Source organism: Drosophila busckii, chromosome 3L (assembly GCF_011750605.1).
Source record: "Drosophila busckii strain San Diego stock center, stock number 13000-0081.31 chromosome 3L, ASM1175060v1, whole genome shotgun sequence".
In the NCBI taxonomy this organism is placed as follows: Eukaryota; Metazoa; Arthropoda; class Insecta; order Diptera; family Drosophilidae; genus Drosophila; species Drosophila busckii.
The window spans coordinates 15,056,512-15,071,559 of NC_046606.1; the positions used below are offsets into that span (position 1 = coordinate 15,056,512).

The 15,048-nt window shown below is 39.2% G+C and overlaps 2 protein-coding genes across 2 annotated transcripts; one reads left to right on the forward strand and one right to left on the reverse strand.

Moving 5' to 3' along the window:
* Positions 1 to 79: 79 nt before the first annotated feature.
* LOC108600991 (cyclic GMP-AMP synthase) lies at positions 80 to 1,671 on the forward strand. The gene is made up of 2 exons (XM_017988854.2): positions 80 to 1,346; positions 1,414 to 1,671. Exons 1-2 carry the CDS (start codon positions 366 to 368, stop codon positions 1,654 to 1,656), a joined length of 1,224 nt encoding a protein of 407 aa, XP_017844343.2. The 5' UTR covers positions 80 to 365; the 3' UTR covers positions 1,657 to 1,671.
* A 54-nt stretch (positions 1,672 to 1,725) lies between these two features.
* Positions 1,726 to 11,400, reverse strand: LOC108600992. Its single transcript, XM_033293676.1, has 5 exons — positions 11,261 to 11,400; positions 3,178 to 3,344; positions 2,707 to 3,117; positions 2,391 to 2,645; positions 1,726 to 2,327 (listed from the first exon to the last, which is right to left on the reverse strand). The coding sequence occupies exons 2-5, from the start codon at positions 3,198 to 3,200 to the stop codon at positions 2,063 to 2,065; spliced, it is 954 nt and encodes a 317-aa protein (XP_033149567.1). The 5' UTR covers positions 3,201 to 3,344; positions 11,261 to 11,400; the 3' UTR covers positions 1,726 to 2,062.
* Positions 11,401 to 15,048: the final 3,648 nt, after the last annotated feature.

Sequence of the window (15,048 nt, forward strand, 5' to 3'; positions counted from 1 at the left end):
TTTTTTGCAATAATATATAAGTAGCTTTAAGTCTCGGTCGGCTTGTGGCTTACTTGAACAAATTAACAAAATTATCGAGTGCATTCAGATATTGTGGTGGTCATCAATAATATCAAAATATTATGATCCCAAACAAACTGTTGATTTTAGTAATATACTGACTAAACAAAAGCTAAACTGTTATAAACACAGTGCTACTAAAACTGTACGCAAACCACAACACTTGTGGCGGCAGAACAATAAATGTATTTTATTAGAGATCGACGTATAATATACAAGAGCAAATAAATTTGTCCAAAAAGTGTAGTTCCCCGGAAATTTTTACTTGACTCGGACTCGGTAACGAAAGACTGTGCACAGTTAAAATGAGTTTTTATAAAGAGGATGTTGACGAGAATAGTGATGAATACGATGAATACAGTGAATTTTCATCAGTACATTACACCACCGAAAGTACTGATAATAGCACCGAATACGAATTGAGCTTTAATGAAGGCATAAACTACGTGCTAAGTGAAATTCGTATGCCGGATCAGCAAGTGAGACTATATACATCACACGCACAAATAATTGAAGATACTATCATAAGAGCCATGTCGCGTTATGATCCATATTTTAAGAATGCGTTTAAAGGTCTGAGTTTGGGCGGCAGTTATTTGGACCATCTTAAGATTTGCTTGCCAGATGAATTCGATATGCATGTGAAAATATACTTAGGCTGTCATCTTGAGCCTGTCCCTGTGCAAGGCATTCCGGGCTATGTGTTTTTGCGTGCTAACAATGAGTATCCGCACAAATGTATAAAGCATTTTCGGAATGGATGGTTTGTTGATCGCATAGCAGTGCAACAATGGTTCCGCGACATTATCTCAGCAGTTATGGACGAAATCCAGTATATACGCATCTCACGGCGCTACTGTTATACAATGTCATATAAGAAGCAAGGTTTTGGCGTGGCACATAATCTAGTGGCGACTGATACTAAGAATAGCGATCGTCAAATAAGTTTTGATTTTGTGCCTGTTTTTGAATTTGAAGCAAAACAGTTTCCCAGAACTATGGAGAGCGTACCAAATAAAGGACGTACCTGGTTTGCTGTGCCGCGCAGGTTCAGTGCGAAATGGAAGGACGACTCCAGATCATTCATTGTTTGCGCTCCACATTGGGAGCGCATTGTACTAAAGAATAAACAAAACCTAAAGGACTCATTACGTTTGATGAAAAGATTCCGCGATGCGAACGACATGGGCGCACTTGTCAGTTACAAACTGAAGAGTCTTTATTTGAGGGAGCTGACCAAGTCAAGAGTTAACTGGGACTGGCCTCCGGGTGAAATACTAATAAAAGTATATGCCAATATAAACATATTTAATGCAACACTAAATTAATTCAAAAACTTTTATGTATTTGCAGATGTTATTTAACTTACTCTGGAGTCTCTATCAAAAAAAGTTGCCGTTCTATTTGAATACAAAACATAATCTATTAAATGAGATAAGTGACAGGGATAGGTATAGATATATCTCAATTTTAAGATCACACGCTGGAAAGTTAGCTTCCCGCAGGAAACAGAATTATTTAACAAGCGACGATATGTACAACATTTTTGGCATTGACGACCAATCTCAATGCAATTCCGAATATGAAGACGATTAAGATACTGGAGTTATAACAACACTTTATTACTGTGAAGAAAGCATTTTTGATGTTTTATATATATGTATATAAGTAATTTAGTTTTTATTATTGCTTTGCACATGTTAAACGATTTCTGTTAGAGTTCAAGCCAAGAACTGTCTCTGGAATATGGCAGCATTTCAATACTTTCTATTATTTTGTATCTCTTGCATATCTTTACATCATTTGTTATGAATAAAAACAAAAACATACAAACTAGCAAGCAACTTGCAGCAGGTACGTTGAGGTCTTGTTAATAACCGCTAAAAACTAGCATCTACTTAGTAATATAATAGATAGATAGATAGATAGATCGTATTATCGAATATAGACGTTTGCTCATACATATGTAAGTAAGTTAGGTAATTAATCAATTGTAATTGCTTCAGTAGCGCTGACTCTCGCGATCCGAGTACTTGCCACTCAGCTTGCTGACCGAGTAGCGATCCGAGTAGGCATCATATTTATCCGCCTTGTAGTTAATCTCCTGCGGCGTATAGCCAATGTTCTTCTGCCAATGGCGTGTCCAATAGAGGTCCTCATTGCGCACCTGCGACGGCGTCTTGGCATCTCGGCACACATACACACAGTAGATCATGCAGCCGATGAGCGTAAGGAAGCCAAAGATCAAAAATATAATGCCCAGTACCCTGAAAGCAAACCACATTGCAAATCATCTGGCCAGCTGCCAACTGAAATTATCGGCCACTCACCAGACATAGACGGGCTCATAGAACTGCACCACAATCACAAATCCAAGCGTGACAAGTATAAGACCCAGATTAAGCAGCAGCGTCAGACAGCAGACGCCCTTAACATTTGGACAGAATGGATTTGGCGCTGACATGGTTTCGATCTTGGCACCACGCCTCGTTGTGGAGCGCCCACTGCGCCCCGTTTTGGCTGTGCTTGCCACCGAGTAGACACTACGTGGCGCTCCCCGCGAAATTGGACGCTGGCTATAGCGACTATTAAAAACCAACATTATGATATACATATATAGAGTTTGATCTAGGCAGGCTGGCTTACCTGATTTCAGATGGCGCCTTGTAGGCAGCACTGGTGACATAGATGTCGCTGCCCGCATCGCCCGCCTGATCATAGCTCAGGGCGGAAGGCGCCCGTGGCGGTTGGCGCGTGGGCGGCGGGCCGCTTAGCGAACGCGGACCGCCATTGTCCGGCGAACTGGAGAGGCCCATTTGACTGTGGCTATAACTATGCTGCAGGTGTTGATGGCCATTACCCAGCGCCGAGCGTGCTTTGCGCGACGTATTGTACTGGGACTGGGATTGCGGCGAGATGCGCTCATGAGCCACCGTATACTCGGAGTGGGCGCGATGCGAATGCGTTTCCTCGCCATCAGTCGAATAGCCACGGTTCACATATGGCGGATCAGGCGTTAGGCGTCCGTGCGTGGCCACATAATGTCCGCCCTTCAATCTATAGTTGAAAATAAAGCGTATTCAGCCAATGCCTATGGGCGGAATTTTGTCAACTCACTTCTTAACGCGTCGCTCATGCATATTGTTGTTGTGGCTGCTGTGGCTGCTCTAGCTGTCGCTGCTTGTTAACTTTTGGCTGCGTTGGCTGCGCTGCGTCTCCTCAGTGTGTGCTTGTGGACTGCTATTGTGCAGTCGCCTAAAAAGTCCCACGAGTGCTGCGGCTGCCTGCGTGCAATAAAAACAAAAATAGTTTAGTTTCATAGCAATTTACTTGTGTCTGGTGTGTTGCTAGTTTTCCCAACTTTTAGCTTTGTTTGCGTCCGTGCACAGCAAATTATTTTAACATATTTGTATAGCTTTTAAATTGTAGTTTTCTTTATTATATACCTGGCTTTCATGAAGAACTCTGACTGCAATTAGCTTTGCTAATTGGCAAGCCCAGCTTAAGTGGCAGCTTTATACATTTATGTTTTAATATATATGTATATTTTTAACTGCTTCTGAACTTTACTTTGCATTGTTCGCATGTCAAAAGCACCGCACAAATTATTTCAATTTTTCTTCGAATGTATGTAAATTTTTGCTGCCTGCCACACCCTAAGCCGTTTCAACTTGCAGTTCGTTGCACTAGCGCCCACTGCAGCGGCAACAGCTCGAAAAAAAATATCTTTCAAGTTCATTGCTGCCAAGCTGAAGTTGCCTGCAATTTGTCACTTGATCACGTACAGTCACCCATTTGGTTTTTAGCCACTGTAAGCCAACGTAACCGCTGAACCATCCCCATCCCTCCCCCAACAACAGTTCTTGCAACTCTTCAGAGCTCAGACTAGTCCAAGTTGCCGCAAACTTAATTATAGTTGTATAGTCTATGAAGAAAATGCAGCTTAAAATAGAAATTGAATTCAAATTTGCTTAATCCTTTTAGGCAAATTCCTATAAAATAATCAATTTGACAGTTGAGATAAACGTAAATGTAATCAAGAATTAAAGAATACAATATTTAAGTAAAATATTTGATGTACATATTAAGCAATGTATTCATAAGTATCAAAGATAGATGTAAGCGTGTCGAGCAAGTTAACTTGTTTAAAATGTTCAACCTTTTGCAGCTGGCTGCAAATAAATTTTATTATCGCTTGTTGTTGTTGATAAAAATTGAGTTATTGTGTCAATTATGGCAATTAAAGGGTGTCGTTGTCTATCGTATGCCCCACTAGCCCGTCAACAACAACACCACCACCACCACCACAACAACAACTGGGAGGCAGCTGCTGGACGCTGAGGACTTGACTCGACTTGAGGCTTGAACCCAACCTTCTTCTTTTTGTGTATTGCAACTCAAGATTGGTTTCTGCCTGCATTGCCCACTTCAATCGCGATACAATTCAAGTTTGCTGCGGTGATTTTTAGCGCCTGAGGGGACTGTTGGGCATGGTTTGTAGGGACATTTATGGTGTGGGCGGCGCCGTCATTGTCAAGTGAAAAATCGAATTGTGGCCCATGCCTCGCATGTGTGGTCGGAGAGGGGAACTGGTTTAGTACACAGGGGCCTATGTCCATTTCTATCACTTGGCGGGCATCAAAGGCTTTTCACAAACTCCCCTGGCACGCTCGTTTGTGGCTTTAACGTTTGTTTTGCCCGCCAGCATTTTTTTGGCCACCCTCCCAGCAGAAAGTAAATATGCAGTATATTTGGAATGCCATTAAAATGTGTTTGCTTACATATCTACCTTAGCCGCCCGCCCCAACGCCACGCCGAACGCCTTGGCTTGTGTTTTAACCTTTAACGCTGCGTAAACAGCGTTAATAAGCCATAAACTTTAAGGAATATACTTATGTCCAGCTGCATATATGTGGCTTATATGGCTCGTAAAGCATTCTGAGCTTTGTGCCAGTGACAAGAGTTTTGCATTTGGGCGGGCAGACGTCTCAACACGACATTGTGTTGTCAGCTCTGGCGGATTTCACAACTTTCGCTCTCGAAACGGCACTGAGCTTCCGGTCGCGCTGGCAACAATGGGTTAACACCACTGCCAGCCAACGGAAGTCGTTACGAAAAGCCAAACCAAACGAAACGAGAAGTTAATTTGTAGCAATTTGCATTACTCCAAGTGAGAAAATACAAGTCAAAGACACTTAACCGCCAAGCGAATAGCACCACCCATAGGCATAGACTTGTGGTCAAGTGTCATAAAGCTGAATTTCGAAGTTTTGGGGCGCGGTTTAGAAAGTTTATTTGTTTTATGCTCCCCATGTCCAAAAACATGGACAATGCGACTGCCAATTTATGTGCGGCCCAGTTAACCCACATAAACTGGTGCAAGGCATTCACTGTAGAACTGCAGGCCAGCAGCACCACTCACCAAGCAGCCGAGCCACATCTCCCGCCGCCTCATCGCCTCAACCGCAAATGCTCCGAATGCGCCTTTCACATGCGAGAGCCTAAGTAAACAACCAACTACTGCGGCCAATAATGACCCACAAAATGAAAAGTGCAGGGAAATAAATATAAAGATCATTGCATGCAACTTGTAAACACATTTATCTTCATCAAGTGAGCGTCAAGTACTTTTTAATGTACTAGATGCTATTTTTAACTTAAACTTCAACTTTTACATTTACTATGATTAAAGTGAAACCTCTATTTCGATGGATACTTTTATTTATAAACATAATTTTAAATTTAGATATGGACACCTAGAGCTTCATTAAAGCAAATAGTAAACAATAAAAGAATAAATTATGTATTATATTTTAATTCTTAAAAGCTATACCGACTTACAGTACATATGGATAAGCATACGCCCGCACATTTATGTAGAAGAGAAACAATATTTTAATCTTTTATTTATATTAAATCTGTGCACTATAAGAAAACAAAATTTTTAATTTTTAAGTTTATAAATATTAGTGCAAGGTTTATTTATCTAAATTTAATTAACGTTATTATTGGCAGTGATAAGCTTTATATATTATTAGAGAATTTCAGATATTTGAACTTGTATTTGATTTTATACAGTTTTATAAATAAAAATGTTGCAACTGAAGAGTCTAATACAAAAGAGCCAAACAAAAATTGCAGTAATAGAGCTGTTCAAATAAAATTTGCTAACAAATATTTATTTGCAGATTTTCAAATACAAAAAAAAAACTTGCTTAATCAATATGCAGCTTAATGGCTAGCGTCTAACAGCGGTACGAGCACTTAATCTCTGACTTGATTTGGCTGCCCCCGAACGCCGCAGCTGCCACATGGGCAGCCAGTATTAAAGCGCTGCTTGGCATCTTGGAGTAGCGTTAAGTAGTCGTGCGTTAATCGCTTTTAATTGCTAAATTACGCGCTGCATGGACAACATTGTGTGCAGACTTAGGCCGTGGAGCAGTAGCATTGGCCCAGACCAGGCCGGGCCGGGCCAGGCTATGGACACAGCTGTTAACACGCAGCTTTGGTTGGTCTATCTAGGGCTGTGCTTGGCCAGCACTAATGCGTGTAATTAGCCGCAAAAAAGCGGCAAGACCACTTAACTGATTTATTAAAACGTTTTTCCATTAAATTTTTAACCCTGCAGGCTATTAAAAACACTCACATAGCCACAACACACACACAATACATATATATTGGGGGCAAAGAAGCCGCAACTGCTAAAAAATGAGCAACGTTTAAAATTATTCACTGAGCTGCACAGTGGCACAATAGCTGAGCTATAATTAATGTAAACTTTTAAATGCAAATTAAACAATGTTTTATTTTATTCTGTTTCATTTGAGTTGTTAATATATACAATTTAAAGCTGGCACTTGTAAGCTTATTTATAGCAGTTGGTGTCACTGTGCGAAAGCCTTGTTAATGCCAAACTGTCCAGTCCTCGACTGCAATGTCAATCTAGCTGGCCACGTTCAAACATGCAAATGGTCAGTTTGCCAAAATATTTTGACAAAAAAGCAAAAACAGAGGAAGCAGCAACACTTTCTAGCAATTAATGCTGGCTCACGTCGTTGCTGTGGCTAATCTATTTGGGTAAACAAGTAACAGCAACAAAAACAGCGGCACTTAACAGCAACAGCTACAAAAATTAATAAGACACCAAGTGCGTCAGTTCAACAAAGGGCGATGAAAGTACAGACATACATATGTTATTTTTTTACAATTTTTTTTATAAGTTTTTCTAGCTGAGCGTAAGCTATAATCAATGCATAGCCAAATATAATGAAATCAGACAAAAGTCAGCTTACAATTGAAGTTGCTATTATTATTATTATTGCTGTTGTTGTTGTTGTTGTTGTGCAGAGAAAGTTGGCCAAACGCACTCACGCTGTGCTTTGAATTATTGAAAGCTTTTAAACAGAAAACCAAATTTGCAGTAAAGGGATTTAGGCTGATTCTAGCATTGACAGTACCTACCATATATATGTATATACGATATGTCTAAATGTATGTGCTTGTGGTCAATTTGGTCTGCATTAATTTCAATCAGCTAGCGCCACTGGCGATTTGTAAAAGCCTAAAACATCAAAGGCAAAGACAACACACATACAGCTCAGAGACTCAATTGCCACATGGCAAACAGCAAGTATTTCCTATTTCAAGTCCCCAGACTAAGCTTTAGTACAACAATAGCAGCAGCAGCAGCAGCAGCAGCAGCAGCAGCAGGTGAACTAAACCGTAACCAACTCGATTTAAAATTGTATAAAAAATATCTAAATAAAACAGTCTTAAGCATCAAATGTGGTGCATAGAGAGCTGCTCCAAAAGTCTTGAACACAATGCGCATTCTTGATATTCGCTGCAAGTTGCTTCAGGGGAATTGTTTACTTCCAAACACAAACCTGTTCACAGTCAAAGTGTTGGCTAAAAGGCTTTATTTATAGTCTTATGTGTGTGTGTGTGTGCGTTAGAACTTGAGCTGCGCACTTGCAAAAATTAAAAGCAAAATAACTGCAAATATTCATGGGGATTAGCTAAACTGCCAACTCATGGCGCTGGCAACCGCAGCCGAATGTCTAACGCGTTGGCCATTTGGTTTGGACTTAGCCAACAATTCCCACGCTCGTTGGCTTCAATTTGAATTAACTGTTTGCTTTAGCTGTTGTCTATTTGTAACTGACAAAAATTAATTTATGTTCATGCAAAATTTCGCATGCAGACTATTATTATTATCGAATTTTAAATGCTTATTAAAAATATAAATACTTGCAATTATAGCACTAAACTAATTTAGCTTTAGTTAATTTAAAGAAGACAATGCAGTTAAAATTTAGTTTATTTTGTGTTTTTTTTCTCAAGCTTCAAGGTCTGTTGGCAACTGCGCATAATTTGAGGCGTGCTAACATCCATAATTTATCAAATACATTGCTATTGTTGTTGCTATTGTTATTTTACACACACACACACACACATGTATAATTTTAAATGCAGACGGGGCTTTGTGGGCGTAGATTTTGAAGTTTGCTTTAATGTCAAGTGTGGCAGATAAAGTTGCCATGGCTCAAGGCACTTGAAGCAATTTTTAACAGGCATAAGAGTGCCGGTTGCTTTGACTCGATTGGGTCATTGATTCATTAAGAGCGATAAGTACAGAATTTATAAAAGACTCAAAATAGCAGCAAGAATCTGCTTTGTTAGTTTTGGCTTAAAGTTGTATTTAAATTTCGTAGCCACAATTAACAGATTGGCATCAACATCCAATGTATGTATGTGTATGTGTGAGTGTGCATGACATTTGCAGTTTAATGTTTATATAATTGGCACGCAATGACACGAGACATCAATTAGATGATGAAATCATTATAAACTAAGAGTTTCAATTGCAGCTAAAAGCAATTTATGGCCAAGACCGAGTAAATGTCAAATGAAAGTTACAGCACAGCAGTTTTAAAATGCTGTTTGCGCTTAATTATACCTCAACTGTCTATGTGTGTGTGTGTGCAGAGATGAGCTGAACGTTGAGTGATTGATTATTGCAAAAGTATATGGTTTAATTTTGTATGCGGCAAAGTGGTGGTGATTAATGCTGATTGATTTTGTGTATATTTACTATGTGCTGATTTGCATTTTTTGGCGGCTAATGTTTGTCTCTCGTATAGGTTTTTTATGCGTGCGTGTGAATGCGCATACGCCACGTTGAACGACGTCAAGTTGAGAAACCTGTCTTAGGCCGTTGCGTAACTTTCGCTAGCAAAATGGCATTGTTGAGATACCACTGCACACACATAACGGTAAGAGTAGCTCTGTTTGTGGCCCAAAGATGAACTGCTACTCAATTAAGGCAACCACTAATGTAGGCTTGCGGCTAGACTTGCTCGCACAGTCAAAGAGCCAAAGCTATTCTAATTGCTATGGAGCTCATAGACATTGGTCTATGCCGGTAACCTAGCCAATTTGCTTGCGCGCAGTTACAAGCTCAGCTTGACCCCAAAAAAGTAAACACAAAATAATGAAAACAGACAACAAAAATTATTGCTATCAAAACATTGTCATCAGCAAAATAAAAAAGCAAAACTAAGCACTTGGCCCGCTGGCGCTTGGGTTTTGAATTTCTAGTTGCCAACTACTTTTATTGGATGGCAAAGCGTACGCCAAGCTTGGCTGACTCTTTATCATAAACATCGCTAGCGGTGCAAGCTGCTGCTGCTGTTGCTGTTGCTGTTGCTGTTGCTGTTGCTCTTGTGGGCTATGGACTGGGAACTCTTTAAGCAGACAACTGAAAACGCAAAACAACTCAAAACCCGAAAGCCAGTTCTGTTATGCACAGTGGGTTGCATGCCAAGTGAAACGCTTCGAAAAAAAAATATAAACACTGCTGTGCGGTAACCCAACGGTGTGAGAGTAAGAAAACTATTCAAACTCCTGGGATATTTATGTTAAATACTCTATAATGCGACTATTGTTTTGCAAATGAATGTTTTATTGGCTTGCCAGCTTTGAACAAACAGACTAATGCTTACAGTTTATTTAAGTTGACACTCATAATGGGGTTAGGCTGTTTTGCATATTTATTGTAACAGTATTTAAAAGCTTGCATAAATATTATATAAAATTTAAGCCATGCATTGGGTCATTCCAATTTTTTGTTCTACTTTTTGAATTTGGCAAAAGTCGAAAATATATATAAGCAACATAATGAAATATTTATAATGCCTGCAAAGTTAACTAAGTGTAAATAATTTATTGAAGTATAAAAAAAGGAAATGACAACTGCATATATATTTAACTTTATTTGCACATCTTGCTTAGTCTTTAATTAATTAATTATATGTTGCCTAGTGTTGCATGTTTTAGCATTTGTTACAGCTTCAATGCCATAACAATTGCATACATGTTTCGCTTTAATACTACAATTTATTATGCTGCTAAAGCAACTCTGTCTTTAATTAATTAATTAGACTTTGCCTAGTTGGTTATAGGTTTTTGTATTTGGTTACTTTCCTGGCTAAGCAGGAAAGCATGACAATATTGCGAAGTAAGCTTAAGCCAAAACCAACAATTGGCAATTATCGCAGCCAAATAAGTAGCTCACACACACACACACACACACACACACGCATTGGCTGCAGACAAGTTGTGCACTTTGGCCAAATTTGCTTGGGCTTATATACTTAGCTGAATTCAACTAATGATCGCTTCCTGCACTTAACTTAAGTAAACTTTTGGCAGCGCTTGCATGGCGAACAGCTGTTGAATTTCCGCAACGCTGACAAATCTTTGGCAAATGACATAAGCAAGTGGCAAAAAATAAATAAAAGCGAATCATGCTCAAAAAAGGCAATAATATGTACACATGTGTGTGTTGCTTTTTTGGCTTGTTGCTGTTGCTGTTGCCTTTTTCACGGCCAACTGGTGTGTAAAGTATGCGAGAGATCTGTTTCAGTTTCAGTTTCAGCAGTAGCTTTAACTTTAAAGCCTGAGCTGGCGACGCCCACCCGTTTGATTTATGCTTATTGCAGTTTAGAGTTCAGATGAGCGGGAATAAACCGTATTCTGACCTTCTAAGTGGAGCGCTGAATTCAATTTGAAGCAACTGTGACAATTAAATGCGCAAAAGTAAACAATTTATGCATCAAGTTGTAAGCAGGTCTGAATGTATTTCAATGTGGGCAAAAAAATATAACTTAAATATATATATATATAAAAACTGGCTTACCTTCTCTGCTCATTGTTGTACTGCCAACTGTGGTTGTTGTTGTTGTTTTTATAGCTGCTATTGTTTCGTTTTATTTATTGTTAGCGCTTTGCCAGCTACAACGACAGGTTGTTAGTACTTTATTATTATTGCTGTTGTTGTTGTTGACATAATTGTTGTTGTTGTTGTTTTCGTTACTGCACACATTTCATTACACTGACACTGCACAGAATAAAAAATGCCAAATATATTTATGCATACAAATATTAATAAACTGTCAATGAGCTGTGTGCTGTGCGTGTGTGTGTGTGTGCGAGTTTGTGTGTGTGTGTGGCTTAAATCCCACTGTTGGCTGGCCAAAACGACAGCCAACACATGTGTTTATGTTATGTGTGATATAATCGCCACCAATGAATGAAAGGCGTTGCTGATTTTTCACACACAACATTTATATAGGCGTGTTAGTTGTTGTTGTTGCCTGAATGGCAAACAGAGTGTGCCCAACAATGGGCAAAAGCATCGCCAGAGTATGCGACTAAGCCAAATCGGCCATAATCTTGGCTAAGGCTAATAATAGCAGCAGGTTTTTTGGTCTGCCAGCAGCCAAAGCTATGCGCCTACACACACACACACACACAGACAGACAGGCGGACACACATACCAAAGCAAAAGGGCAGCTTTAGCTTGCACGCATATCGTTCAAAACTTTTAGCACTTTTTTGTAATTTTTGTTTGTCACAGTTTAATACTTTGTAGTTTTATTTGTATTTTTGTGGCTTAAAAATTCAAATGACACTCACGTAATACTCTAAAAATAGTTGAATTTATTGCGCACTGATTCTCGCGTGTTTGCTATGTATGCGAAATCTCTATGCACATGTATTTGTGTGTGTTTGCTTGTAAGTATGTGTGTGTGTGTTTGGTTGGGGCCTAAGCGCGCACTCGTTGTGATTGCGTCGCGTTTTCAACTCGAACTGAGCCATGTTGATCTGTTGCGCACCTGTGTTTGGTCTAAACGGGTCTAAAATGCCTCCAAACTGGTTTTGGCGCTACGATCTGCCGCTCAGCTAAAAACTGGAGAGCGAGAGAGAGAGCGAAGAGAGCGCGCAAGAGCAAGAGCGCCAGAGAGTGTGAGCTGTTTGCTTGAGCGCTGCTTTGTTAACGTTGCACTTTGCACTTTTGTGCCGCATTTTGTTGTCAAACTGCATTTAATAACCGTTAACCGAAAGTTCTGCAACACGTGCACAAACTACACAATGCTATCGCTGTGTGTGTGTGTGTGTGTGTGGACACTTCATTAGACACTGCGACTGCGGGCAACGTTCGACCAGCTGCCGCACGTGACTTGCAACACCAAGAAGGGTGGGGTGGGTGGTGGGTTAGTTGTCTGGCTTTTGTAGTTAATTTGAATTTAAGCTGCAACAGCTCATTACGCAAAGTTCCCAAATAAATTGCAGTCTGTGGGTGGGTGTGGGCAGCAGTTTAAATTCTTCGCTCATTGAATATTTATGCTATGCAAGTTAACAATCTGGCATACATACTATTCACGCTAGTATGAATGCTTACATGTAGTACTAAAGTCTAAGCGTCCTTGTGGGCAAAAGAGAAAATAAAGCACAAAAAAAAGAAGAGAAATGGCTGCTGGCATGTAAATAAAAATTCGCATTCAAATTTATGCGCAGCGCTAGCGGCAACACACACACAGCCACACACACACACAGGCAGAGTAATGGTAAAGCAACAAGGCTGAAATAATATGGCGCATTTTGCATTTCCGGCTGCACTGAGCAAAAGTTGAAGTAGCTTTGGCTTTAATTGTTAGAGTTCTATTGTAGTTGGTCGTCTTGTCTGGCCAGCAGTTGCTGCAGCGTCATAATTTGCTGTCATGTGGCAAGTTGGCAAGTTGCAGGCTAGTTTGATGTATGTGTGCTGCTGTTGACAAGTGCAAAAGAGTTTCTAGTTTTACTTGCAGCACACAGCGCTGAGAGTCAAGCTGCTAGACATTTGAGGCATGCCACACATGCCACTCACACACACACACACACTCACACACACAAGCGCATACGCATTTCTTTCTTTGCGCACTCTTTGTCTTTCGGGCAGTTGACAGTTGGCGTTGAATTTTTCGTGTTGCTGCTTCTTTGGCATTGAAGTCGTAAAAACTTTGTGCCACGTTGATGTCATAAAAGTTGCATGCAAACTGCTGAACAGATTCACATTTTAGCGTGCCACATTTCCGCTTGCCACAATGCTCTGACAGCTTTAAAGCGCAACTCTCAACTTTGACAAGCAAACAAATGGCAAATCATTTGCACACACACCATGTTGCTGTTGCTGTTGCTGTTGCAAGCTTTAAGTGCGACAGTCGCGTGTGCCTTTGAATTTTAATTTAGATAAAAGCTTTGTGCCACCTTGCGGCGCCGGCGCCTTTGCGAGGGCAGCACTGATAATGCACTGAAATCAATTCCAATACCATAACCTTTGCCAGCGACAACATTTTGTGTTTTCAGGGCCTAGCTCATGGGGAGGCTTAGACCGTTCCGAGTCCACTTATCCTTAAGTGCACACAATCGCACTTCCTTCGACCTTTTTGCGTTTGATTTGCAAGCATGGCGTCCAAAGGGATTTGTTAAAGTCGCAAGAATAAAACACAATTAATGCCAAAAGTATTGAATTAATATTCATTGACATTTATTGATTGAATTTGATAAGGTTCGCTGCAGCATTATTTATTTATTTTTTTTGTATGCTTACACTTTAAAGTTTAAACATATACTTGTATGTATGTATATTATTATTTTTAAGTTTTTAATAATTTTGCTTGAGTTTAATTTGATTATTTCTTGTTGCGCACACTTAAACACTTACAGTTTAGTTTAGAGTTTGTTTGCTCAATTGGAGAGTGTGTAGGAACCTGCATGTGGCTCGTTAGGAGTTCTTATTAGTTAAAGTTTGTTGTATATATATGTTATATATACACATTTAAAGCAATAAACACCTTAATAAACAAATAAGTTGTTAGCAAGTTTCTTCGGCGGTAAACGTTTGCATTTGTCTTGGCTTCAAAATTCAAACATAAACATAACACACGCAATAACAGTTCATAGTTCATTATCTATGTATATATATGTATATGTATAAGCATATGTGTATATGTTTGTTGTATATTGTTGCATTTGGGACTTAAAAATCATAAAGTACATAATCAAAAATAGTTTGTCTCAGTTTCAGCTTGTATATAGCATTCATATGTATGTATCTTGTATATATATGTATTTGTATTTGTATTTGTATAGTGTGGCATAATTTTCTAAACATGTAGGAGGGCTCTTTGTTAGGTTCTCTTGCATTTGTAATCAGCACAACTCTTGTATATTCTGCTTTATAGTATAAACTTGCAGTAAAAATTGAATTTTGAAATCTCTCAGAATTTATCTACTGCAGACATATATGTTATATATACGATATTGCCGCATATTTAATATGTTTTTGTTGTTTTGGCCATTGGTTTGCATTCAAGTTAGTATGAAAATGTTATTCGTATATGTGTTTGTATTTTATATTTATATTTGTGTGTTGGCTTCTGGTAGTTGTATGCTAAATGCTTTTGGTCTCTGTGTTTTTTGGCCAATTTCGCATTTGTTAGTTTAATTCGCTTGATTTGCTTTGAAAATTGTTATTCAGTGCTTATTACATTTGCATAATAAATATTTTGATTCATTTTATTCTTTTGGTTTTGTGTGTGTCCGTGTGTGTGTTGGTGTCTTGATATAGCAAATAATGATAGGTACACATATATCAACACACAA

Coding starts and splice junctions, on each gene's coding strand:
- LOC108600992 (XM_033293676.1), bottom strand. CDS start 3,200: ATGCATGAGCGACGCGTTAAGAA. Junction 3,118..3,177: donor CATGAGCGACGCGTTAAGAA/GTGAGTTGACAA, acceptor TTTCAACTATAG/ATTGAAGGGCGGACATTATG. Junction 2,646..2,706: donor AAGGCGCCATCTGAAATCAG/GTAAGCCAGCCT, acceptor GGTTTTTAATAG/TCGCTATAGCCAGCGTCCAA.
- LOC108600991 (XM_017988854.2), top strand. CDS start 366: ATGAGTTTTTATAAAGAGGATGTTGACGAGAATAGTGATGAATACGAT. Junction 1,347..1,413: donor CGGGTGAAATACTAATAAAA/GTATATGCCAAT, acceptor ATGTATTTGCAG/ATGTTATTTAACTTACTCTG.